This window comes from Melozone crissalis, unplaced genomic scaffold (genome assembly GCF_028551555.1).
Source record: "Melozone crissalis strain CALT ecotype California unplaced genomic scaffold, PUWL_Pcris_2 ptg000088l_1, whole genome shotgun sequence".
NCBI classification, from domain to species: domain Eukaryota; kingdom Metazoa; phylum Chordata; class Aves; order Passeriformes; family Passerellidae; genus Melozone; species Melozone crissalis.
The window spans coordinates 5,573,832-5,601,287 of NW_026535865.1; the positions used below are offsets into that span (position 1 = coordinate 5,573,832).

A 27,456-nucleotide genomic window follows, 5' to 3' on the forward strand; every position below is an offset into this window, starting at 1 on the left:
AAAAAACAACAAGAAAACCTTGGAGCACGTCCTGGTCAGGGCAGAAAATTCCCCATGGAGTGTCTGAGCAGTCAGGTGCTGGTCAGGCAGCCAGAGCTCAGGGAATTTCCAGGCTGGAATTAAGCAGTAATTAGGAACTGCCCTGACCCCAAATCCCTGCTCCTGGATTAACCCCCAGATGTCCCTGCAGGGAGAGGTTTGGGTTTGATGTGTTTGAAGCAATGAAAAATATTTTTGGAGGGGGTAAGAGCACTGGGAGCTCCAGGTAATCATGTCCCAAAATCCATGGAAAACACCCAGGAAATCCTCCTGCCTGGGAAAGAATCAATTAGCAAAGAATTCCTCGTTTCCAGCTTAATGCTCCCTCTGGTTTGTGTCCTGGAGCAGTTTGTGCTGGGAATTAAAGCTGAGGAAATTGGGGGGAGGTTGAGAGGAGAAGGATTTGAGAGGAAAAGCAGGAATCGTCTGGAAGTTACATCAGTGTGAAGGTGATGGCATCTCCCAGAAAATCCTTTTTTTGGGAATCTGACCAGAAACATGAACCACGTGATGATCCTTTTTTTTTTTTTTTTTGACCCAAACTTTACAAGTTCCCATCACAGCGCAGGGTGGACCCCAAAAAACCCAGATTAATAAATGAAAAACCCCAAAGTGATGCTCTGAACAGAGAGAAAAGTGGCCAAACCTGCACCTCCCACCTCATCTCCTACCTCATCTCCCCCAGGCACTGCAGGAATTCCTGGAGAGGGATAATGAATGCGGGACTGTGAGGAGAACACCCCCTTTTAAACCCATAATTGCCCAAAATAACTTTTCCTATGCAGATGACTCCTCTGGAGGGAATGAAGCCAAGGAAATCTCAGTCTGGAGAGCCCTGGCTGCCTCCCAGCCCCAGCTGGTGCTAATTTTAATGGGCAAATGATTAAATTTTTAATGAGGCACCGATGAAATTTTATGAAGGAAACGGGGACGCTTAGGAGATGTCTGAAGCCTTTCCCAGTGCCTGCATGGGATCTGTGTTCCAGGAATCCTGCTGCAGGTAGCTGTCCTGCAGGAGCTGCGCTTTTTCCTTGGAAAAGCTGAGGGAAAACTGGGATTGCTGTTCCCTCGGCCTCACAAAAGCAGAGCCCAGAGTGGGACCCAGCTCCAGGTAAATCCCATTAAGGGATTGCAGGAAATCCTGAATTTGGGGGGATTTGGGGAACCCCTGGAGCTCTGAATCCCAATGGCAATTCCAATGATAATTCCCACTGAAAGAAATCCTAAATTTGGGGGGATTTGGGGAACCCTCAGAGCTCTGAATCCCTGACAGTTCCAATGGCAATTCCCACTGAAGGACTGTAAGAAATCCTGAATTTGAGGGGATTTGGGGAACCCCTGGAGCTCTGAATCCCTGGTAATTCCCACTGAAAGGCTGCAAGAAATCATAAATATGGGGGGATTTGGGGAACCCCCAGAGCTCTGAATCCCAATGGCAATTCCAATGATAATTCCCACTGAAAGAAATCCTGAATTTAGGGGGATTTGGGGAACCCTCAGAGCTCTGAATCCCTGGCAATTCCAATGGCAATTCCCACTGCAAGAAATTCTGAATTTGGGGGGATTTGGGGAGCTCTTGGAGCTCTGACTCCCTGGCAATTCCAAAGGCAATTCCCACTGCAAGAAATCCTGAATTTGGGGGGATTTGGGGAACCCCTGGAGCTCTGAATCCCTGGCAGTTCCAATGGCAATTCCCACTGAAAGGCTGCAGGAAATCCTGAATTTGGGGAGATTTGGGGAACCCCTGGAGCTCTGAATCCCTGGCAATTCCAATGGCAATTCCCACTGCAAGAAATTCTGAATTTGGGGGGATTTGGGGAGCTCTTGGAGCTCTGAATTCCTGGCAGCTCCAATGGCAATTCCCACTGCAAGAAATTCTGGATCTGGGGAGGGTTTGATCAGGAAATTCTGAGAATATTCACAAGAAAAAAGAGTTTCCTCCACTCCTGCAACATCCATGGAGCCAGGAGGGTGTCCCTGAGTCAGTTCCAGTGGGAATTCGGATCCCTGGAGATGGAAAAGTGGGAGAACTCCAGGATTTTCTGTGCTATCTAAAGGACAATCCCAGCCACGCAAATCCATCGTGGGAGTAGGTCCAGCACGAGGGAAGGGGAAGGGAATGAGGAGCTTTTCTCTGCTCCCACCCTCTGGAATTCCTCCTCTCCAAAACAAACAAACAGAGCTGAGGAAGAGGAGCTTTTTCCTCTGCCAGAACTCCAATCCCCTCTCACAACAAACAATGGGGGCTTTGCCTTGAAAGCTGCAGGACAAAAGGGGCCTGTGGAGCATCCCCAGGGAGGGGATGGAGACACAAATCCTGGGATTGGGCAGGAGGCCACGGCTGGGACTGAGCCAGAGCCACCAACGGGAGGGAATGGGACTGGGATCAGGGAGAGAACAGGGAGAGGCAGGGATTGGGATCAGGGAGAGACACTTCTCCAGGTGTTTTCCAGCCTGGATTGATTGTCCCTGTTGTTCTTCAGTGTTTTACAATTGTCCCTGTTCTTCTCCAGTGCTTTCCAATTTTTCCTGTTGTTCTCCAGGTGTTTTCCAGCCTGGATTGATTGTCCATGTTGTTCTTCAGTGTTTTCCAATTGTTTCTGTTGTTCTCCAGGTGTTTTCCAATTGTCCCTGTTCCTCTCCAGCTGTTTGCCCGCCTGGATCAATTGTCCCTGTTCTTCTCCAGGTGTTTTTCAGCCTGGATTGATTGTCCTTGTTTTTCTCCAGGTGTCTTCCAATCGTCCCTGTTGTTCTCCAGGTGTTTCCCAGCCTGGATGGATTGTTCCTGTTGTTCTCCAGGTGTTTTCCAATTGTTCCTGTTGTTCTCCAGGCATTTCCCAGCCTGGATTGATTGTTCCTGTTTTTCTCCAGGTGTTTTGCAGCCTGAATCAATTGCTTCTGTTCTTCTCCAGTGTTTTCCAATTGTCCCTGTTGTTCTCCAGGTGTTTCCCAGCCTGGATGGATTGTTCCTGTTGTTCTCCAGCTGTTTTCCAATTGTTCCTGTTGTTCTCCAGCTGTTTTTCAGCCTGGATCAATTGTCCCTGTTGTTCTCCAATTGTCCCTGTTGTTCTCCAGGTGTTTCCCAGTTGTCCTGTTGTTCTCCAGGTATTTTCCAGACTGGATCAATTGTTCCTGTTCTCCAGGTGTTTTCTGATTGTTCCTGTTGTTTCCAGGTGTCCCTGTTGTTTCCCAATTGTCCCTGCTGTTCTCAGGTGTTTTCCAGCCTGGATGGATTGTCTCTCTTGTTCTCCAGGTGTTCTCCAGTTGTCCCTGTTGTTCTCCAGGTATTTTCCAATTGTCCCTGTTGTTTCCCAGTTCTCCCTGTTCTTCTCCAGGTGTTTCCTAGTTGTCCCGTTGTTCTCCAGGTATTTTCCAGACTGGATCAATTGTTCCTGTTGTTCCCCAGGCATTTCCCAATTGTCCCTGTTGTTCTCAGGTGTTTTCCAGCCTGGATGGATTGTCTCTCTTGTTTTCCAGGTATTTTCCAATTGTCCCTGTTGTTTCCCAGTTCTCCCTGTTGTTCCCAGGTGTCTCCCAGCCTGGCTGTGTCTCTCCAGCCCCAGAGCCGCCCCAGCCCCTCCGTGGCAGCCCCAGGTCCCCCCGAGGGGCTCCTTTCTCATGGAATGCTTTCTCCAGCTCGTCATTTCCTCCCTTCACCCAAACACAGCCACATTCCTCCAGTTTAACTGTTTGGACTTGTGCAGAGAAGAAAAAGCTGGCGGGGGCACTCTCTAAGGCCAGACATTCCAAGTGCTGGAAAAACACATCCAAAGGAAATTGTAGAGGGGGGACTTTTTCTGAGCTTTCCTGTCCCGCTTTTACTGTTTCCTGATGAAGTCTCAGCCTGATGAAACCCGAGAGAGTTTCAGGGAGGCACAAAGAGCACAGGGAAACGTGGAGCTGGTGGGTCCAGAGCAGGCTGGAAAAATCAGAGCAGGGTTTGGGAACACCTGGGAGAGCCCTCGGGGTCAGGAATTGTCCTGGAGGGGCTGGGGTGGCAATTCCAGAGCTCCAGACTCTCCCCAGGCACTCAGGTGGAAACCTGGCACTGCACAGAGAGCCTTGGGAGAGACCACAGCTCCTGGACCCCAGGGAAAACTCCTGGATCCCAAGGAGAAGCTCATGGATCCTAAGGAAAATCTCCTGGGAAAAGCTCCTGCATCCCAAAGAGCTCTTGGATCCCAGGGAAAAGCTCCTGGGAAAAGCTCCTGGATCCTACAGAAAATCTCCTGGGAAAAGCTCCCAGATTCCAGGGAAAAGTTCCTGGAAGAAGCTCTTGGATCCCAAGGAAAATCTCCTGGATCCCAAGGAAAAGCTCCTGGAAAAAGGTCCTGGATCCCAGGAAAAAGTTCCTGGATTCCAGAGAAAAGTTATTGGGAAAATCTCCTGGATCCCAGGGAAAAGCTCCTGGAAAAATCTCCTGGATCCCAGGAAAAAGTTCCCGGGAAAAGCTCCTGTATCCCAGGGACAGACTCCACAGGGAAGCTTTAATTTTGGCTGGAAAAACAACCCCAAATGAAAAAACCTCATCCCTGGAGCCCCAAACATCACCTGATGAGTCAAACTCAGTCACTTTTTCCTGCTTGAGGGAGGGTGGAAGCGGAGCCATGACATCAAAATCCTTCATTTTGCTGCAAATCCACGAGCAGCCCCTGGCCCCAACAGCCCCAGCCCTTGTGGGCTGCAGCTTTTCCTCCCACACTGATGTAATGGGAGCTCAGGTTCCACAAAATATCCCCCAAAGATGTCAGGGAGAGGGAGGAAATGGTGCTGGGATGCTGTGAGTGCCTGCTCCAGGGTGTTTCCCTCTGGAGGGGGGAATTTCCTGCATGAGGTGTGAGGGGGGTTGTTCTGCTGCCAGCACAAAGCAGCCTCTGACTGGGGCCGCTCTCAGCACTCAGAAATTCACTTTGTTCCAATTTAAAATTCAAATTATTTCTCGTTGCGGCAGCAGCGAAGTAAATTCGAGTAAATCTGGAGCTGGATGGCTTTGGGGTGGGTGAGCTCTTTTTGCCAGGGATGGGGCTCACAGAATCCCAGGATTCTGGGCTTGGGCATCCCCCAGAACAGCCCAGGGTCACCTGGAGCAGGGGACACAGAACCTGGCAGCTCCCAGCAGGGCCCTGCACTTGGCCATTCGCAAAAAACCCCAAATTTCACGATCAGAAGAAGATTTATTGTATTGTAACGGGAACCTGGCTCTCTCATCCTCTTTACCTCTGTCTTTACCTCTCTTTTCTGCTCTGAGCTGTGCCTGGCAGCTCCCAGCAGGTCCCTGCACTTGGCCCTTTGCAATGAACCCCAATTTCCATGACCAGAAGAAGATTTATTGTATTGTAACGGGAACCTCACTCTCTCATCCTCTTTCCCACTCTCTTTACCCCTCTCTTCTCTCAAGCCTGCTCTCAGCTATTCCAATTCAAAATTCAAATTATTTCTCCTTATGGCGGCGGCAAAGTAAATTCAAGTGAAGCCCTTGAGTAAATCTGGAGTTGGATGGGTTTGGGGTGGGTGAGCTCTTTTTGGCAGGGATGGGGCTCACAGAATCCCAGGATTTGGGCTTGGGCATCCCCCAGAACAGCCCAGGGTCACCTGGAGCAGGGGGACACAGAACCAGGAGGGTTTGGAGAATCCAGACAGGGAGAATCTCCTCCAGGGCTCTGCCACCTCCAGGAAAAGCAGTTTTTCCCTCCTGCTGAGGTGGAATTCCTTGTGCTCTGTTTGTGTTTACACGCTCCTCACTCATCACTCCAGCTATCAGCACAGAGAGAATTCCACATCTGGCAGAGCCCAGGACACTCCCTGGCTTTGGGAGGAGATTTATCCTTTCTCCCTATCAGCAAAGGGCTTGGGGCTCTGCTCTGAATTCATCACTCAACCCTTGGGAATGAGGAGTGGAGCTGCAGGAGGGGCTGGAATCTCCTTTGGGGACCCCCATAACACAAACCCTGCAGCTCTCAGCAGCCCTGGGGATGGAGTTTCCCCTCAGGAGGGTGAAGCTGCTCCCCAAATCCCAAATTTCCCCTGCAAGGCCAACCCCAGGCGCTCACCTGGCCGCAAACCCCCCCAGGAACCATTCCCAGCCCGGCTCTGTTTGCCTTGGCAGGGAGGAGCAGTGTGTGGACACAGCTGCAGGATTTGTTTTGTCTCTCGCACAAGTCTGGCTCGGCCAAATCTCCGCAGGCTTTGTGAAAATGCTCCTTTATGTAAAGAATTTTATACAAAACGGCCCCAAAGCCTCCCCCTGCTCAGCCCCTCTCTCCGCACACGTTACACTTGGATTTTCCAGCCTTCTCCAGAAGTTTCCTGCAGGAATTTCCAGCTCTCTGCTCACACCCAGCCAGCGTCTGGGTGGGTTTGGGAATCTCAGGAGAAAAAAAATGAGGAGGAGCTCACCAGGAGCTCAGGTTTAGGGGTTTGGGGGGGAATCTCCCAGGGCTGAGCCCTCCAGAGAGAAATCCTCCTCATTTTCCATAACTAAAGCAATGCCTGTGTGTTGGGAAAAGGCAAGGAGAGGGTTTAAAGAATCTCTAACTGCTGCAGAACAGGAGAATTGTCCAGAAAATTTGGGTTGACCATTCCTGGAAGCGTCCAAGGCCAGGCTGGAGCAGCCTGGGATAGTGGAAGGTGCTCCTGGATGGTTTTAAGCTCCCTTCCAACCCTGAAACTCTTTCCCACTCTCTTTACCCCTCTCTTCTCTCAAGCCTGCTCTCAGCTATTCCAATTCAAAATTCAAATTATTTCTCATTATGGCGGTGGCAAAGTAAATTCAAGTGAAGCCCTTGAGTAAATCTGGAGCTGGATGGGTTTGGGGTGGGTGAGCTCTTTTTGCCAGGGATGGGGCTCACAGAATCCCAGGATTTGGGCTTGGGCATCCCCCAGAACAGCCCAGGGTCACCTGGAGCAGGGGACACAGAACCTGGCAGCTCCCAGCAGGTCCCTGCACTTGGCCCTTTGCAATGAACCCCAAATTCCATGACCAGAAGAAGATTTATTGTATTGTAACAGGAACCTCACTCTCTCATCCTCTTTACTTCTTTTTACTGCTCTTTTCTGCTCCGAGCTGTGTCTGGCACCTCCCAGCATGGCCCTGCACTTGGCCATTTGCAAGAAACCCCAATTTCCATGACCAGAAGAAGATTTATGGTATTGTAATGGGAACCTCGGTCTCTCATCCTCTTTCCCACTCTTTACTTATCTTTTCTGCTCCGAGCTGTGTCTGGCACCTCCCAGCATGGCCCTGCACTTGGCTCTTTGCAATAAACCCCAATTTCCAAGCCCTGGCTATAGAGATCTCTCCTCCCCATCCATCCCAGCCCGTTGTCCCCCATCCCTGCTCACCTCGCTCGCACTGGGGCCCGGTGAAGCCGTACACGCACGCGCAGCGGTTGGGGCCGATGCACCTGCCCCCGTTCTGGCAGCCGTTCTCACACACAGCTGCGAGGGAAAACAGAGAATTCCATCACTGCTGCTCCCGGAGAGCCCCTCCATGGTGCTGGGATGTCACCTCCATGGTGGTTGGAGTGTCAGAGTTTGGGGAGTCAGCTCCGTGTTCTCGCATCCGCAGAGAAATCTGAGATTTTGGGGTTTTTTCCTTGGGAAATTGGTTCCCTGTTGCTGCCTGAGCACCCCCCCCCCCCTTCTGCAGAGGCCACAAACTCCTCTTGCACTGGGGAGGATTCCTGCCCTCTGGAATCTCAGCGTTGGGATTGAGGTGGGATGAGTGGACACAGACAGGGAAATGCCCACAGGGAAAGGCGTGAGGAATGGCACAGCCGGAATGGGAGAAGGGGAGGATGGATGGGCAGGGATTTAACCCCAGAGCGCCCAGAGCAGGGAACTGAGGTCTGAGCAGCACTTGGGTGTTCCCTGACCTAAAATAGTCACTGGCTTAAACTATTCCAGACTGACTTAAGATATTCCTGACCCAAAATATTCCTGACCCAAAATATTCCTGGCTTAAAGTTAGTCCTGCTACCCTGAGCTGAAACCCTGCACTCAGGGCTGGAGCCAAAGGAATTTTCCTGGTTGAAATAATGGATTGATGGAATCTGCAGAGCAGGAAGGGACCCCCAAGGACGAGGGGGATGCAGGATTGGGCTGGATGGGGCCAGGGGGATGCAGCATTGGGCCAGGGGGATGCAGGAATGGATTGGGATGGGGTCAGGGGATGCAGGACTGGATTGGGATGGGGCCAGGGGATGCAGGACTGGATTGGGATGGGGCCAGGGGTGCAGCATTGGGCCAGGGAGTGCAGGATTGGATTGGGATGGGGCCGGGGGATGCAGGACTGGATGGGGATGGGGCCAGGGGTGCAGCATTCCCCAGCCTGCCGGGATGTCCTGCCAGGGGAGCAGAGCAGGATGGAGCTGGGAGCTGCACGTAGTGAGGGCTGCACGTCCCAGCCCGGCCTGGGCTGCTGCTCCTGAGAATTTTCCCAAGCTCTTGCTGCTCAGGATGAAATTTCCCATCTGGAGCCTCTGCCTCTGGCTGAACTCTCGGGGAAGTTTCAGCAGCGAGGGATCAGAGGGAGCTGAGGGGGAGTTTGGGGAGAATTGGGGATTTTGTCTTTAAAAAAGCTCAGTGGGAGTGACTCCCACGTGGATCCAGGGATTTGGAATTTGGGAAGTTCTAAATGATCTAATTGAGAAGAGATTCTTTCTAAGATATGGCGCTTATTTGCTAACTAAAGGCTTCTTAAAATGTATTACATGGTAGAATATGTATATATATATATATACACACACACACACACACATATTATACTATATAATGTATATATATATAAAATATATAAATATATAAATATATATAATTTATAAGTTATATAATTTTATAATAATAATTGCAACATACTAAATATAATTATATAATGATAATATAGTAAGAGAATATATAATTATAGAGATGTAGAACTGTATATATAATACATAGTTTTATATTATATATAATATAATATGCATATATTATATAGTATATAATAATATCTCATTATAATATAATAATATATGAGATATATTATTAATATACTATACATTAAATTCCATATTATGCATATGTCTTATATTAGAAGATATAACATATCTTATCTATATATTATCTCTATAATATGTTCTATACTATCTATATATTACATACAGATAGTATATACAATACTATCCATATCTATTATCTATATATTATAATCGATTGAAAAACCTGTATTATACTAATATATTACACATTATATTGGGAAATCGATTAATCCATTAATTTTGTCTAAAATCTGTATTTTGATACATAGCTCTGCTGGTCATGAGAGAGGGCTGAGATTCCGAGGGAAGGAGAACACGGTGCTGATGTTGGAGTGTCCTGGGTGCCCTTCCCTATTCCCACTCCCATTCCCAACCCCATTCCCACACTCACACTGCCCGCTGTAGGTGCCCGTGAATCCCTCAGGACCCATTCCCAATCCCAATCCCATTCCCATCCCCATTCTCATTCCCAATCCCATGCCCACACTCACGCTGCCCGCAGTAGGTGCCCGTGAATCCCTTCTGGCACAGGCAGAACCCATCCCCATTCCCGTTCCCTTTCCCAATCCCATTCTCATCCCAATCCCAATCCCAATCCTATCCCAGTCATAATCTCATTCCCACACTCACGCTGCCCACAGTAGGTGCCCGTGAATCCCTTCTGGCACAGGCAGGACCTGTTCCCAATCCCAATCCCATTCCCATTCCCATCCCAATCCCAATCCCACACTCACGCTGCCCGCAGTAGGTGCCTGTGAATCCCTCCTGGCACAGGCAGGATCCATCGCCATCCCCATCCCCATCCCCATCCCCATTCCCATTCCCAATCCCAATCCCATTCCCATCCCAGTCCCAATCCCAATGCCATTCCCAATCCCAGCCCCACACTCATGCTGCCCGCAGTAGGTGCCCGTGAATCCCTTCTGGCATAGGCAGGACCTGTTCCCAATCCCAATCCCATCCCAATCCCAATCCCAGTCCCACACTCACGCTGCCCACAGTAGGTGCCCGTGAATCCCTTCTGGCATAGGCAGGATCCATCCCCATTCCCGTTCCCATTCCCAATCCCAATCCCATTCCCAATCCCATCCCCAATCCCAATCCCACACTCACGCTGCCCGCAGTAGGTGCCCGTGAATCCCTCAGGACCCATTCCCAATCCCAATCCCATTCCCAATCCCAGCCCCACACTCACACTGCCCGCAGTAGGTGCCCGTGAATCCCTCAGGACCCAGGCAGAACCCATCCCCATTCCCTTCCCATTCCCAATCCCATTCCCATGCCATTCCCAATCCCATCCCATTCCCAATCCCAGCCCCACACTCACGCTGCCCGCAGTAGGTGCCCGTGAATCCCTTCTGGCACAGGCAGGACTCCTCGGAGCAGCTGCCCCCGTTCATGCAGCGCACGCTGCAGCTCTGCACTGGGGACAGGACAGGGACAGGGTCACCCCCGGAATCCCTTCAGGGACAGGGGACACTGCCCTGGGCTGGGAGGGGCTCCCGGGGTCAGGGATCCAGCTCCTGACTCCAGACAACAATCCCATCCCATCCCAGAGGGTTTTCCAAAGGCTCCTGGAGCTGTGGCAGGGTTGGGGTTGTGCCCATTCCCTGAGCTCCATCCCAACCTTTTGGTTTCCCCACAAACCAAAGCCATCCATCCTTTTACTTCCTTAAGGAATCCACCCCAACCAAACCTTTCCCAGCTTTGTCCTTCCTGCAAACGGGGCCATGGATAATTCCCTGTTCTTGACACAACCCTGTCACAATCTTTTCTGTCAGGATTTTACACTTGGCCAATATTTTCCCACCCTTTTTTATCTCTGTTTCCCATCATTGCTCCATTTTCAATCCTTTTCACACTTTGGGCTGTCTAATCTTCCAAATTCCTCTTCTGAGGAGTTTGGGAGGATGGAATTTCCTTGGTGGAGGAAAATCATCAACTTTAAGATATTTCTCCTGCTTTTGCAAACAGAACGTGGCCTCCTTGACAAGATCCAGTTACTGGGAGAGGTTTTTTTTATAAAGGAATTTGGAAAGAAAAGCACGAATCCTCCATTCTTCCATGTGAGAGCTCAGCTTTCCCACAGGATTATGACCCACTGGATGTGACTGAGGCACTGCAGGAAAACAATAGCAATAAATAAATTGGGAAGAGTTTTATCCTTGCTGTGGACACCGAGTGTTGGCTTTAACTGTTTCCTCACTGCCTGGGGAAGGAATTTGGGATTAAAGCAGCCCAAAGAGGGATTGAGGTGTGAAAGGGCCCGAGGTTGGAGGAAATAATGTGAAAAGTGGATTTCACACAAAAAACCCCACAAATCACGTGAAAAGTGGATTTCACACAAAAAACCCCACAAATCACGTGAAAAGTGGATTTCACACAAAAAACCCCACAAATCACATGAAAAGTGGATTTCACACAAAAACCCCACTGCTCTGGGGGAGGAGGGGATGGGATCTGGCATCTCCCAGTGGATTTATGGCATGGAGGCTCCTCCAACCCCAATTCCAGGCTGGGAAGAGCTGGGACTGAGCCCCTGCCAACTTTGGCCTCTGCTGGAACCCCCTGGGCATCTGGAATGCAGAAGAACATCTTCCAACCAGGAATTGCAAGGCTTTGGCAGGATTTGCCAGGGCGGCAGAGGCCAAAGTTGTAGGAAAAGGAGGAATGACAGAAAAAGGAGAGATGACAGGAAAAAGGAGGGATGACAGCTCATCCTCATTAACTTTCCCCACTATTGAATTGGATTTGTCCTACAAATTATTGGAAGAGATCAATGGCTCTGCCAGGGATCAGCTGAGGGGTTTTTGTCTCTACTCACTCACTACTCCGCCTAAACAGCCCCTTCAGAGCACTCCTAACCCATCCTTACTCCCTGGAGTAGGAAACCAAGCAGGAATCTCCGCTCTTTGTTATTCCAGAGGAGTCAGGGTGGCTTTCCCTGCCCCTGGAATGCACAATTTGTCTGTTTTTTGCACAGAAATCCAGCCCCCAACAGCGAATTGCAGATTGCAGAGGAGCCCCCCGCCCTGTCCCGGGAATGCCAGGGCCGTGCCCAGATGGATGCAGGGCTCCCAGGGCTCCAGGCATTCCTGGAATTCCTCCCTGATTGCTCCCACATGGACCCAGCCTCCCCTCCCCAAGGGCTGCAGGCTCCGGGGATCTGGAGCAAACCCCAGAAATTTCCTTCTCCCAAACACCCCCTGACTGTGTTTGAGGGGTCTCTTTATCACAAAGGCTCCTCTGCAGCTGGGCACTGATGGGAAATCGATCCTTGGGACGTCCCTCTCCATCTGAGACCTCAAAAGACTCCAAATTCCCATTTGTTTCTGCAGGGGAAGCACCCCAAAGCACAGAATGCATTCTGAAATGTGGAATATTGGGTGGGCTCTGCCCGGTTCAGGGTGGGGCTGCAGGGATTGGATTCCTTTCCCCTCTGGCAGAGCAGGGAATGAGGATGAGCAGGAGAATTCCCTCACCTCCAGCTGAGCCACAGTTGGGGGAGAGCTGTCCATTGGAGCAGGTGCACATGTTGGGCCGGGAGCAGAATCCATCCCCACAGGAATTCCTGCAGATTGCTGGGGGCACACAAGGACATGGATCACACTTTGGCAATTCCCAGAGCTTGTTTTGCCCCCTGGGATCATCCCTTGGCAATTCCCAGAGCTGGTTCTGCCCCTGGGTCCATCCCTCAGGTGAGGGATCACCCAGGGAGGGGCTGGGGCACCTCTGTGGGCACAGCAGGAGTGGGAAATCCCTGAAATCCCATCCCATCTTTATCCCACAGAAATGCAGGACATCACCAATTCATGGTTTCCCCAACCCAGATAGGAAGGAAAACTCCTAATCCAGGTGAGATTTACCTCAATCACCCTCCCAACTCCCAATCCAAATGAGATTTATCTCAGTCACCTTCCCAACTCCCAGTCCAGGTGAGATTTATCTCAGTCATCCTCCCAGCTCCCAATCCAAATGAGATTTATCTCAATCATCCTCCCAACTCCCAATCCAGGTCAGATTTATTTCAATCATCCTCCCAATTCCCAATCCAGGTGAGATTTATCTCCATCATCCTCCCAACTCCCAATCCAGGTGAGATTTATCTCCATCATCCTCCCAACTCCCAATCCAGGTGAGATTTATCTCCATCATCCTCCCAATTCCCAATCCAGGTGAGATTTATCTCAATCACCCTCCCAGCTCCCAATCCAAGTGAGATTTACCTGAATCACCCTCCCGTGGCCCCTTAAAATGCAAATTCCTGCTGGGGAACACCTCTGGTGACACCAGGTTTGCGATGCCCCCATCAATTAATGGAATTATGAATTCCATTAATCACAAATCATTTCCTCAGGAGCCTCCTGTCCCACAGCACTGCCAGGGGACACGGTGACACTCGAGGAGAGGATTAAAAGCTGAATTCAGTAACTGGGACCAGTTGGGACCGACTGGGTTTAACTGGGACTGGCAGAGCTGGGAATTCCCAGGATCTGGGGGTTCCTTGCCCAGGGCTGGGAGCAGGGAAATCCCTGGATCAGGTGGATCAGGTGGCTGAAACGGAGGCAGGGACAGGGGGATACTCACGGACAATGCACTGGTTCCCTCCAGGCAGAGTTTTCCAGCCAGGACAGCAGTAGGAGTGGAACCTCGAGCCGCAGACGTTTGGGCTGAAAATCAAACACAGTTTGGGGTTTTTCAGTGGCTTTTGGATAAATCCAGGCTCTGCAGGAAGAGCTCCCTGTTGGACGTTTCCCTTCGTTCCCTCCCGTTTGTAATTTTGGGAGGTTTTGGTCAAAATCAGTGGAGGAGGAGGAGGATGATGAGGCATCAATCCCATGGACTGAGGGAGAAGGGATGGATAAAGTGGATCCATCCAATGGAATGGATAAAGTGGAGTATTTTTAATTAGGGGACAGACTGAATCTCTTTCCCAAAGGGATTCACCCCAGGATTTCATGCAGGGAGATGGAGGCTGAAACCCAAAGATGCCAATTGTTCCTCCCAAAGTGAACCTTGCTGAGCATCTGCTAAAAATTAGCAGGGTTTCAAAATAAACCATGGGGAGAACCCGCTCTGGACGGGCTGGGATTAATGATGGCCCAGCAATGACCCAGGGGGAGAAGGGAATGAGATCCCAAAGCAAAAACTCCAGAAGGACAACGCTGGTTTGTAAGGGGGAAAAGAAAATATCTCCTTCGGCAAATTTGGGATAAAATTGGAGTTATCAGCAGTTTGCTCAGAGCTGGGATGCCTCAGTTCCATCAGAAAGGTCAGGATAAAAGGGATGCCTTAAAATCGTGGAATTACAGAATGGTTTGGGATTGAAGGACCTGAAAACTCCTGGAATTCCAGCCCTGCCAGGGACAGGGACCCCTAACACTGCCCCAGGCTGCTCCAGGCCCACCCAACCTGGCCTTGGACACTTCCAGGGATGAGGATATAATTAAAAAAATTAAAATAAATTTAAAATAAAATTTAAAAAAAAATTTAAAATAAAATTTTAAATTAAATTAAAAATCCAAAGGGGTTTTTTTTCCCTCTCAGCTCTGCCTCCTTGGGGCTTTTCCCAGAGCTGGCAAAGCCCTGGAGCGTTTTTTGATTTTCCATGGCTGCATCGTCCCTTCTCACCTTCCGTGCCTCTAAAAGGGCTCATTAGCTAATGAGAATTATGCAAATGAGGTGAATGTGACCCTAAGAAGGAAGGACAGAGGGAAAACAAACGCTCGGCATCGCCTTTGTGCTCCTTAAACAAACGCCGGGATTAGAGATAAACAGGGAGGGAGCAGCGGGAATTTCAGTGGGGGGAAAAGAGGCAAAAAAGAGGGAAGACAGGGGGAAAAAAAAGAGGAAAATGTATGGAAAAAAAGAGGAAAAAGAGAGGAAAAATACAAAAAAGAGAAAAAAAGAAAAAGAGGAGAAAGAGAGGAAAAAGGAGGAAAAGGAGAGGAAAAAAAGAAAAAGTAAAAAAGAGGAAAAAGAGAGGGGGAAAAAAGAAGAAAAAAGAGGGGAGAAGAGAGGAAAAGGAGAGGAAAAAAATAGAAAAAAGGGGAGGGAAAAAAGAAGGGAAAAGAGGAAAATATATGAATAAAAGAGGAAAAAGGGGAAAAAATATAAAAAGGAGGAAAAGAAAAGAGCAAAAAGGAGGAAAAGGAGAGGAAAAGAGGAAAAGAGAAAAAGAGAAAAAAAGAGGAAAAAAGAGGGAAAAAAAGAAGAAAAAAGTGGAGAAAAGAGGAAAAGGAGAGGGAAAAAATTAGGAAAAAAGGGAGGAAAAAGAGGGGAAAAGAGAGGAAAAAAAGAGGAGGAAAAAAGAGGAAAAGCCCTCTGGAACAGAGCCCTGGGCTGGGAAATGCTGGATGGGAGCCCCATCAGCCAATTCCCAGCTTTTTCACCTTTTTTTAAAAAATTACCATTGACTCCAGAGCCACCTTTTGCTTCACCAGCGACAATTTACCTAATCCCAGGTTAACGAGGATTTTCAGTGCCAAAAGAAGGGGTGTCTGTTTTCCATGGAAAAGCTTCTTTAAGGGGAAGTTTTTTTGGCATTATTTCCGACCCCCCTCCCCCGCAGCCTTTTTCTCATTGTGAAACTCAGACAGAATGGATGTGGGCGACTTCAGCCTGCGGTTTTCCAGGGACAATGAACGATCCCACCTCTCCAATCCGGACGCTTTTTCCCCCAATTCAGGATTCCGCTCCGTGCCCGGATTTTTGCTGCGCCCTTGGGACCGGCTCTGACAATGGCTGGGGACAGCTCTGGAGCCCCCCTGGCCTTGCTGGCATCACAGGGGACAATCTCTGGTGCCAGATGCCAGGGTGGGTTTGGGAATGCAGCTCATTTCCCACCCCGAGGGATGTGGGATTGTGTCAGAGCACATCCCGACCAGAGCTTTGGGGTCCTGGGTGGGTTTGTGTCCCCCTCTGCACTGACCAGGAAATGCTGACGGGGTTTATTTCAGTGAATCCCCACTTTGGGGAGTCCTCTGCTCATTCCCCCAGGGCCTGGTTGTGTTTGATGAGGAATTTGCAGCGGAAAAATTCCAGAATTCCCCATGGGAAAGCCAGACCTGCCCCTGTTCAATGGGACAAGGTGCTGCAAATTCCTCCCACCTGGAACCCATCCCTGCCTCTCCAAAGCAGCTCCTGAGGGCTTCAGGAATGGGTTCAAGCCCCAACAATTCCAATTATTTTTGGTTCCAAGAGCTTGTGTTCAGAGGTGAGAGGTGCTGAATGTCTGCACCACAAGGGAAAGCCACAAAGCTCAGAACTTCCAGCAGAAATTTGGGTGTGTGACACTGCCAGCGCAGAAATATTCCAAACTCAGCACGTAGAAACACGGGATCATAAAATCCCAGACTGGTTTGGGCTGGAAGGACCTTAAATAAACCTCATCCAAATCCAGGGCAGGGACATTTCCCACTGTCCCAGGGTGCTCCAACCCAGCCTTGGGCCCTTCCAGGGATGGAGCAGCCACAGCTGCTCTGGGAATTCTGCTCCAGGGCCTCACCTCTGGGAGATGGAATTAATATTTTTAATTATTCTTACACGGTTTCATCAAAGGGATGAAGGAAAGCAGAAGGAAAGTCGTGCAAAGGCTGTGCAGGGGTTGGGTTGCAGCTGCGCTGGGTTCAAGCCCAATAATTCTGGTTATTTTCTATTTTATGTTTTTGTGTTATTAAAGTCTTGTTAAACACCTTTGCTTTGTCCATAAGAGCATTTTCCCCCCTTTATTGGGTTCTTCCCACATCTCCTCTGAGTGATGGTAGGAAAATCTCCCCTCCTGGTGCACGTTTAATTCAACCCCCACAGACCAGCAAGGCACCTTTCCCTTTGAAAAAAGGACTAAAAATCCAACAGATTTCCAGGAACTACTTCACACTTTCATTTGGAACGCAGCACTACCAACCCTTCCATTTTATTAATTTTTTTTTTTTCCTCTCCCTCAAACTCCGAAATAAATCAAAACTTCAAATGCAGCCCTTAAAACCTCCAGACAAAACCCATACAACCCCTGGCTCCCCCGCCAGATATCCCTTTGCCATTCCAATATTCTCCCTGCCAAAAACAAGAGAAGCCCAGCCACGGCCGGGAGGGCCAAGATCAACCATTTCACAACATAAATCAGGGCCCAGAGGAGGAGTGAGGAACAAAAGCCTCGAGTCAGAGGTTTCCAAGCGCTGCCTTCACGTTGGTGCTGGTGTTGTTCGTAGTATCTCGGCCCTGGCACGGGGAACGGGGCTGGGACGTGGAGCTGGGAGCAGGAATGTGCTCCAGAGCTGCCTGGATCACAGGGGCACAATTCCAGCTGCACCTTTCCTCAGGGAAATCTGGGGCTCTTTTTGATAATTTGGGTTTTTGGAGGGTTTGAATCGTTGCTCTTTCCCCTCCCAGTGAGGGGTTCTGGCTGCCTGAAACCCAGGATTGAGGGAAAAATTGGGAAATTTCAGCTTCTGGCGCCTCTCAGGAGCACCTTGGCTCAGAGAATCAGGGAATTCTTGAGGCTGGAAAAAACTCTGAGGTGCTCAGCCAGTGCCACCACCACGGTTATCAGCACGTCCCCAGGTGCCACCTCCACGTGGCTTTGAAACCTTTTCATCCGTAAAATCCTGGTGGAACCGCGGGGTCAGGGATGGACTGGGGTGCAAATCCTGCTGGAAACCCCCTGTGCCCCTCTCTGAGGTGCTGGAGCTCCATCCTTGGCCTTTAGCATCACCCCAGAGTCGGCTCCAGGCCCGTTTGTGTCCCCTGGCCCCAAATCCCAGACCATGGATTTCCCTCTCCTTTGCATCCAAGCTCAGGGGGGTTTTGGAGAACCTCTGAGCTCCTGTTCTTCATCTCCAGAACTTCCCTGTCCATCCACCAATGGAAAATCCAGGCTCAAGGAGATTTTGGAGAATCCCTGAGCTCCTGTTCTGCATCTCCAGCATTTCCCTGTCCATTCCCCAATGGAAAATCCAAGCTCAGGGAGATTTTTGAGAACTTCCCTGCATCCCTGAGCTTCTGTTCTGCAGCTCTAACATTTCCTTGTCCATCTCCAATGGAAAATCCAAGTTCATGGAGGTTTTGGAGAACCCCTGAGCTCCTGTTCTGCATCTCCAGCATTTCCCTGTCCATCCCCCAGTGGGAAATGAGGAGGTGCCAGCAATCAGCTGGAAGCTGCTTCCTTTTCCCCACAATTAATTTGGTGCCACAAACCCCTCTCCCATCATCTCTCCCCATCCATCTTCTCACTTGCAGGGCCCAGCTGGTAATTAACGGTAATTAATGGGCTTGAGCTAACGAGCTGTGGTTAAAGCCGGGCCTTTACCCCTCCTTGGACAGTGGCAATGGCAGTGCCAGCCCAGCCCTGCTCCCCTCTGTCCCACACAAACCCCTGGAAAGTGCCCAAGAGTTCATTAAAGCAATAATAATGCAATAATAAAGAAATAATAAAGCAATAATCCCATCCCAGCCTTGCCTCAGAACGGGATTTGTCAGGGCTGGGCCCTTCAGGAGAGGCTCATTTGAAATTGTCTCTCCTTTAATGGGTTTAAGGCCAGATTAAAGCCGGGCCTGGGCTGGGATTTATTGCTCCCAATGCCTTTATTAATTATTATTTGGGGAAGCAGGGCTGGATAAGAGCCTTGTTTATTCTGCATTTAATCCTCTCTTTGCATTTATTTCATGCTTTTCCCTTTGTTGAAGGAGGCTGGGGTGGGAATGAGCTCTAAATAAATATAATTGCAGCAGAAACAGCCCCACTCTTTGGCCTGAGCCTCTCCCCAAAGGCTCTCAAGGGCTCTGGAGCAGGGACAGCAGCAGGGACAGCTCTGTCGGGCACCTGGAGCCACTGGCAGCAGCTCCTCCCTCCCACCCCATGGATTTGATGGATTCTGGATGATCTCTGAGGCCCTTCCAGGCCAAACCACTCTGGGATTCTGCAAAACCCACAGGAAGTGGTCTGTGCCACTTGCGGGTGACGCTTAAGAGAAACTGAACCAATGTTTGGGTGTTTTTATCTCCCAGAGTTTAAAAAAAAATCCCTAAAAAATCACCTGAGTCCCATTTTCCTCCCTGAACTTCTGGCGGGGTTCTGTTTTCTCGTCCCGTTTGGGAAACAACAGAATTTGGAGATGGAGGGAGAGAAGGAGGCACAGACAAAGATAAATCCCAGGAGAATCAGGGCTGGAAAACACCTCAGAGATCATCCCAACCATTAACCAGCAGGGAAGGGCAAAATGCCCAAAGGGAAGGGGAAAATTCCCAAAGAGAAGGGAAAAATCCCCAAAGGGAAGGGAAAAATCCAAATTTTGTCAGGGTTGGTGACCGTCCCTGGAGCCCTTGGATGTGTCCGTCCCTCACCAGGTTTTTGAAAGGAAAACATGGATAAAACGCTCCAGGAATGGCAGGGAAACGTTGTAAAAGACTTTGGGAGCCGGAATAAAAGGTGTGGGAAGGGAAAACTCCGATTAACTCGCGTTGGGGAATGAAATTCTTCCAGGGGACAAACAAAGCAGAGCTGCGGCCAGCCCAGGAGCCCTGGGAAGGTTTTCCCATGGGAGAACAGCCCTGCCCTGCTCCACCCTCAAATCCAACAGCAAATCCTCAACCTTTGTCCATTTTCCTCCATCCAGACCCAACATCCACAATTTTGGACCCTCGGGTGGTGCCCAGGGAACCTCCAGCTCAAGCTGGGCTTTAATCCCAGCTCTGGAATCCCAAATTCCTCCCTGCAAGCCCTGGGCCCGGCCTGGAGCTGGTTTTTTATCTCCCTGTGAAAGGGAAAGCTGGGGAGGCAAAGCCACAGCAAATATTTGCAGTGGTGTCCCGAGCTGCTAAATGGACACCAGGGATAAATGGGATTAAACGTTCGCTGGGTGGCTTTGGGGAAGAGATAATTCCACAAAACGCAGTTGTCGAGGTCACCCATGTGTCCACAGGGTGGGACAAACCCTAGATTTAAGATTTAAGCAGCTGAGCCAACCTTTATTGACATTTCCCCCTTGGTTCATTCACTGTGAGAGAAGCAAACCTGGAATTGGGGTTGATCTGCTTTTCCCAAAGGGAAATCCCACAGCAGCACAGGACCCCGAGGCCTCCAAGCAGCAAAAGCCAGGCCAGGGAAGATCCCAGAATGACAAATTTGGGAAACAACTGCTGAGACCATCAGGTCCAACCTCCCGACGTTGATCCGTAACTAAACTTCCCAGAATTGTTTCAAGGATTCGCTTCCATGAAAGCTGGAATTCCAGGAGGAGATTCCTCCACCCCCAAAGGCTGGAATTCCTGGAAGAGATCCCTCTATCTGGACAGGCTGGAATTCCTGGAGGAGATTCCTCCATCCCCACAGTCTGGAATTCCAGGAGGAGATGCCTCCATCCCCAAAGGGAGCTCAGTGTCCCCAAAAGGAGCTCAGTGACCCCAAAGGGAGCTCAGAGACACCAAAGGGAGCTCAGAGACCCCAAGGGGAGCTCAGTGTCCCCAAAGGGAGCTCAGTGTCCCCAAAAGGAGCTCAGTGTCCCCAAAGGGAGCTCAGTGACCCCAAAGGGAGCTCAGTGTCCCCAAAGGGAGCTCAGAGACCCCAAGGGGAGCTCAGTGTCCCCAAAGGGAGCTCAGTGACCCCAAAGGGAGCTCAGAGACCCCAAGGGGAGCTCAGTGTCCCCAAAGGGAGCTCAGTGACCCCAAGGGGAGCTCAGTGTCCCCAAAGGGAGCTCAGTGACCCCAAAGGGAGCTCAGTGTCCCCAAAGGGAGCTCAGTGTCCCTAAAAGGAGCTCGGAGACCCCAAAATGAGCTCAGTGCCCAGCACTGCTCCCACGGCATCCCCCCAGACCCAGCTCCCCCTTCCCGAGCTCAGGGAATTGGCAACCCTGCCAGCCCAGCTGTTCCACCCACCCAAAATCCGCTTCACCCGAGAGCCAAGAGCTCCAACTCACCCTCGCAGCGAGTCCTGGCCCCTTCTCCTCACCCTGCCCGGGGGTCTGTCCTCGTAGGCCGTCAGTCTGTCCGTCTGCAGGTCCCCCTCGTACTGCGCCGCGGCCAGCAGGGCCCAGCAGCCCAGCAGGAGCCTGGCCAGCCCCCAATCCCCCATGCTGGCCCAGGAGCGCCCCGGGAGCTCTGTCCGGCCGCAGCCTCCCCGCTGCCCTCGCAGCACCAGGAGGAGGAGGAGGAGGAGGAGGATGGATTGTGGCAGCAGCCCCCGCGCGCCAAGGACCCGTCCTGGAGCTCCCTTGCTGGAAGGAAAAGAGATTTTCTTGGTTTTGAGGCCCACCTCAGCGCCCCCAGTGCCGGTCCCACCCCTGCCTTTCCCCAAATCTTCCTTTCCCAAGAGCTGGGAAGCAGGGGATGCCCAAGAGCTGCGGCTCTGCCCCACGCTGGTGTTGCTGATGGAGAAAGAAAGAGCGGCCAAAGTCCTCCAAGACAGGAGGAGAACGTAAGACAGAGCAGCTCCTGCTCGTGGGCCGCCATCCCACCATCCAGGAGATGGCAGCTCATCCATGTCCTGGCATGGGGACAATCCTGGCATGGCATTGATCTCCCCAGGGGTGTCCCCAGGGATGGGGTGGGTGATTTCGGGGGGATGAGGAGAAGGTAGAAGTGGCAGGGCTGGGATCAGGGGGCAGGAGATGAGGAATCCCAAGGGAAAGGCTCTAAAAGGGATCCCAGCCCATCCATGTCCTGGCATGGGGACAGCCCTGGCATGGCACTGACCCCCCAGGAATGGGGTGGGTGATTTCGGGGGGCTGAGGAGAAGGTAGAAGTGGCAAAGCTGGGATCAGGGGGCAGGAGATGAGGAATCCCAAGGGAAAGGCTCCAAAGGGGACCCCAACCCAATTCCCCCAGCTCTGCCCGTGGGGAGCCCGTCCTTCCCCATCCTCCTGCTCCTGGGGGGCTGCTCTCACCTCGGCGCCCCCAAAACGCGGCGCCGCAGGGATGAGGAATCGTCCTGGAACAATCTGAGCTGCGAGAGGCCCCGGGTGGGGAAGGAGAGGCCCCCGAGCCACCCCTGACTGTCCCCCCTGCTCTCCCACTGCAGCTCGCCCAGCCTCGAGAATCAGCGCGGACAGGACACAAAATGTGGTTGAACCACAAAAAAAAAAAAAAAACAAAAAAAAAAAACCCAAAAAAAAAATCCCCAACAAACCAACAAAAAAACCCCACCAGAAAAAAAAAAAAAAAAAAAAAAAAAAAAAACCACACACCTAAAAAGTATTTTAAAAAATTTTAAAATTAATTCAAAGTTCAATTTCCCTCCCAGAGTCCCAGCTGGGAATGCCTCAGCTCTGGAGGGCAGGAATGTTTCAGGCTCTAAGGTTTCAAACGCAGGCAGTGAGGAGGGTGGGAAGGGGAAAGGAGACAAAGAAATGCCCTCCCTGCAGCCCCCCGAGCCTGGCTCTGCGCTTATCTCCAGCCACACAAAAGGCAGAGTGTTCCTTCCCCGTCCCGCTGCTCCCCAGGAAAGGGGCACATGGAGGGGAAAAAGTGGCAAAAAAAATTAAAAAAAAAAAATTTAAAAAATAATAAAATAATGAAAGAAAAAGGCACGAAAAGTTTCGCAGTGCAGCGATTTAAAGCGAAGGAATTCCAGCTGCATCCATTTCCCCGCGGGGGGATGAGGAGCCTGACAAATGATCGATACACGGGACATTCCCGGAGAGCTCACACAGGCATGGAAAAGTCATTTACAGCCGCCAGAGAGTCGCAGCTTCAATGGAATAAAAGCCTCCAAAAGTTCTCTGCAGCGCGGAGAAATTCCAGCAAACCCCACTTGCGAGAAAGGCACTGAGAGAACCGAGCCCTAAAAATCAGATTTTAACCCGGCTGGGGAAAGAAGCAGGAAAACATTTCCAAGGCGAGGCTGCGAGCGTGAAATGGAAATCAATTAAAAAATAAATGTGCGAGGCACAATCAGAGAGAGAAAAGGAAAAGATAAAGAGAAATGAGGAAAGGGGTGAAATACCTGTGGGTCCTGGGGATGTGCCCGGAGCTGCTCCTTTGTTCGGCGGAGGTGTGGGCAGGACAGACGGACAGGAGGAGCGCAGGGCTCGCTCCTGGGCAGGACAGACGGACAGGAGGAGCGCAGGGCTCGCTCCTGGGCAGGACAGACGGACAGGAGGAGCGCAGCGCTCGCTCCTGGGCAGGACAGACGGACAGGAGGAGCGCAGCGCTCGCTCCTGGGCAGGACAGACGGACAGGAGGAGTGCAGGGCTCGCTCCTGGGAAGGACAGACGGACAGGAGGAGTGCAGGGCTCGCTCCTGGGCAGGGCAGAAAAGGTGCAGCCCCAGCCGGGCCAGGGGGAGGGCCCGGGCGGTGGGAGTAGCTCAGCGCAGCATCCCGCAGCCAAAATCCTCCCAGGAGGGGCTGGGGGAGCGCTCGGCTCCGGGGGCTCTGCTTTAGGAGAGCTCCGAGCCCCGATTTCAGCTCCTGACAACGCCTTCGCTTCAAAGACGCCAGGGGGTTAATTGGGGTTCAGTGGTAATTTCGGGGGGAAGTGGTGGAAAAGTTTGGAGTGAAAGCGCTTTTCTGGTTTTCCTGGTTTGAGTGGGAAACAATGAGGTGTAACTTGCCCGAAACGTGGATTTTTGAAGGAATAGGTGACCCAGCCCAGGATTTTCACACCCAAAAGTTGCCTTGGCTCCACAGTGGAAAAACCTTGGAGGTTGAGAAGCATTTTCTCTAAAGAAATAATTTTAAAAGGAAAAGCGTGATGCAGATGTTCAGTCTTCCTTCTGAGGAAGAGCTTTGTCAGTTGGGAGTTCAACTCCACTCTTTGGCTCTGTGAAAAAACAAAACAATAAAACCAAAAAAACCCCCCAATTTTCCTCTGCCTCTTGCTGTAGGCTTCACGACCGATGCCTTTTCTTCAAACAGAATAAAATGCACATAAATCCTCTCTCTGCTCCGTGCCACTGCACACCCACGGCTGTTCCCAGGGGTGCCAGCCCAGGATCCTCCTGGGAAAGCCCAAATCCGGCTGATTTCCAGCTCAGAGGAGCTCCTGCACCAAGCAGGGCCCAAAGGCAGAGCCAAGGATTGCCCAGGGTGACCCCGCATTGCTGCAGCCCTGAGCAGCACGGGAGCTCCAGCTGCATCCATCGGCTCCATTCCCCAGTCCCAGCAGAGCTGAGCCCTTCTCCTCCGCTCCCTTTGAACCCCTGGGCTCTCCTTTGTTCCCAGCCCTGCTCCGGAGGGGTCAGGAGAGGCTCGGCCTAATTAACAGCAGCCTAATTAACAGCAGCCTTGCGGGATGCCTGGGGAAGGCAGAGCTGGGAATGGAGCTGGGCAGGGAGAGCAGCTCTGGCAGGAGAGAATTCCCAGTGCGATTCCCATTCCCACTCCAATTCGTATTCCTATTCCCATTCCCACCTCATTCCCATCCCATTCCCATTCCCACTCCAATTCCTATTCCTATTCCCATTCCCATCCATTTCACTCCCATTCCCACTCCCACTCCAGTTCCTATTCTCACTCCAATTCCTATTCTTATTCCCATTCCCATCTCATTCCCATTCCCATCCCATCCCCACTCCCATTCCCATTCCCATTCCCATTCCCATTCCCATTCCCATCCATCCCATTCTCATTCCCATTCCCATTCCCATCCATCCCATTCCCATTCCACTCCCATTCCCGTTCCCATTCCCATTCCCATCTATCCCACTCCCATTCCCATTCCCATTCCCATCTATCCCATTCATCCCATTCCCACCCCTTCCCATTCCCATTCCCATTCCCATTCCCGTTCCCATCCCCATTCCCAGTCCTGCCCCCATTCCTGTTTAAATCCACCTGGCTTTTACCTGGGAAGGGCAGGGCTGGGACATCCCATGGGGAAAAAGACCCAAAAATGACATTTTCCTCCCCCTGAAGGCCCTAAACCCAGCTCAGGCTCAGCTCAAGGAGCTGCCACAAACTGCCCAGGAAGGGTTTCACTCCTTAATGAGTGAAGCATAGTGGAAGAATGCCTGTAATTAATTATTATTGTTATTAATTACGTGCTTGGAGCAGAACCTGCAGAGTAATTGAGTTTTCTGCTGCCCTGAGCAGAGTGAGAAATGAAGAGAAAGGAGGAGTCATTTAGGGGTGATTTGATGAATGTTTTAGCTTGACCTGAACACAGAATTTTATTTTAGATAACACAGATTCGGTTTCAAAGAGCTTTTGAATTAATTTTCAATTATTGTATTTATTCAAGCTTCTAAAATGTTGTTTGGAAAAGGAAAAAGCACAGCCTATAACTTTACCATTAATGAAGTCAAATATTTGCAGATGATTCATTATCTCTCCAAACCATTTAACAAACCCAGAATTCATTTATGAGTTTTCCCAGATTGGATTCAGGAATTTTTGCCATGTCTCCAGTGCAAGCAGGTGGAACTTTGACCAATTAATAATGCAAATGAGGACAGAGAAAAAGATCCAATCTCCTCATTTTGGGGAGCTCCAGGTAGCACATGGAGGTGGGAAAATCCTGTGGGGAAATGGGATGAGATCCTCATTCATTAAAGTCTTTGGAATCATGGAAATAGCCAGGATCCTCATTCATTAATGCCCTTGGAATCATGGAAATGCCCATGGGAGGGGGCTTAAAGCTGCATTAAAAGTCGTTAAATTCAACATTTTAATGCTCAGCAAACTCGCTGGCTCTTTCTCTGGGAGGAAAGGATACCAGGAATTGGGATATGAGGAATTGGGATATTGGGAATTGGGATACCAGGAACTGAGAAATCAGGAATTGGGATATTGGGAATTGGGGCATCAGGAACTGTGATATCAGGAATTGGGGCACTAGGAACTGGGAAATCAGGAATTTGGATATTGGGAATTGGGATATCAGCAATTGGGAAATCAGGAATTGGGATATCAGGAATTGAGAAATCAGGAATTGGGATATTGGGAATTGGGGTATCAGGATTTGGGGTACCAGGAACTGGGAATTTAGGAATTGGGATATTGGGAATTGAGAAATCAGGAATTGTGATATCAGGAATTGGGGCACCAGGAACTGGGGATTCAGGAATTGGGATATTGGGAGTTGAGAGATCAGGAATTGGGGCACCAGGAACTGGAATATCAGGAACTGGGAATTCAGGAACTGGAATATTAGGATCTGGGAATTCAGGAATTGGGATATCAGGATCTGGGAATTCAAGAATTGGGAATTCAGGAGCTGGGATTGTCCATCTGCAGAAGTGGAGCTTGGGGTGCCCCAGCTGTGGATTTTCAGTGGCTGCAGGAGCCACAAGAACCACAGAGAGGGACTTTGTGCAGGGGATGGAGGGCACAGGGAATGGTTTTCCATGGACAGGGGGGATATTGGGATGGAATTCCTCCCTGTGATGGTGGGAAGGGCTGGGATGGAGTTCCCACAGCAGCTGTGGCTGCCCTGGATCCCTGGCATGCCCAAGGCACAGGGGACGTGTCCCTGCCGTGGAAGGAGAGGGATGGGATGCGTTTTCAGCTCCCTTCCAACCCAAATCATTCCGGGATCCTTTGATCTCCCAAGTGTGACGAGAGCCGGGAATTCGGGTGCCAGCCCTGATTCCTTCAGCTCTTCCCTTCACTTCTGCATCAAAGCTGAGCTGGCTCAGCCCCATCAGGGCCTGTCAGGAGCCCCCACCCAGCAAAGCTGCCTGAGAGCCCCTTGAACTTTTCCATTCCTGCCTTTACTGAAAGTGTCACCTAAAAACCGCCTGGGCTAAAATTAGCCCGTGTTGCTCCTGCCAGGGTGACACAACGCTGTCAGGGCAGCAGCAGCTCTGAACCGTGATGTCATCTCAGAAAAAATCAAGGGGAAAAAAAAAAAAAGGAAAAAGCAAATCCAGGCTCTTGTGCTGCAGTTCTTGCAGAGAGCAGGGTCAGGGAGTGTGGGATGGACGCTGCCCACGCTGCTCAGAGGGATTTATTCATGGGAAGGGGCTGAAAGGGGGTGAGGACACGCTGGGCCTGCACTGCTCGGGATTTCCAGAACCTCCCCACGGAATTTCAGGAGGAGCTGGAGATCAGAAGTGGCAGCGAGCAGCGCACACCGAGAGGCTCTCAGGAACCAGCCCAGACAAAGCTTTCCTCAGCTCAGGGAAATTGTTCCACAGCATTAACTCCTTCCCTGGCCTCCCACACACAGCCAGCAGGGCTTTGGCCCCAAATCAGGCTGGTTCCTCCTCATCCCTGACATTAAATCAATAATCAGCCTGATTGATCATTGATTATTGTCAATAATCACCTTCCTGCCTCACCTCTGGCTCAGTCCAGTGACCTCTGCTTGCCAAAATCACTTTTAAAAGGTTCTGTGTGGGCACGAGGGCTCCTGAGGACTTTCCAAGCCAGGGAATTCAGAGGATGAGCCCAGTTGATCCCAAGGATGGGAATTATCCCATCCCCTGGCAGCAGGGAATACCTGGCACCTCCTGGGATGATCCACACAAA

The 27,456-nt window shown here is 50.7% G+C and overlaps 1 protein-coding gene across 1 annotated transcript in view; it reads right to left on the reverse strand.

The window, feature by feature from the left end:
- FBN3 (fibrillin 3) overlaps positions 1 to 21,120 on the reverse strand; it is a 68,865-nt gene extending 47,745 nt beyond the window's left edge. The window contains exons 1-5 of the mRNA XM_054290977.1: positions 20,966 to 21,120; positions 13,641 to 13,723; positions 12,536 to 12,634; positions 10,381 to 10,476; positions 7,381 to 7,476 (exon numbers count right to left, since the gene is read on the reverse strand). Coding sequence (XP_054146952.1) covers positions 7,381 to 7,476; positions 10,381 to 10,476; positions 12,536 to 12,634; positions 13,641 to 13,723; positions 20,966 to 21,120 — 529 coding nt within the window. The remainder of the gene's footprint in view (positions 1 to 7,380; positions 7,477 to 10,380; positions 10,477 to 12,535; positions 12,635 to 13,640; positions 13,724 to 20,965) is intronic.
- Positions 21,121 to 27,456: the final 6,336 nt, after the last annotated feature.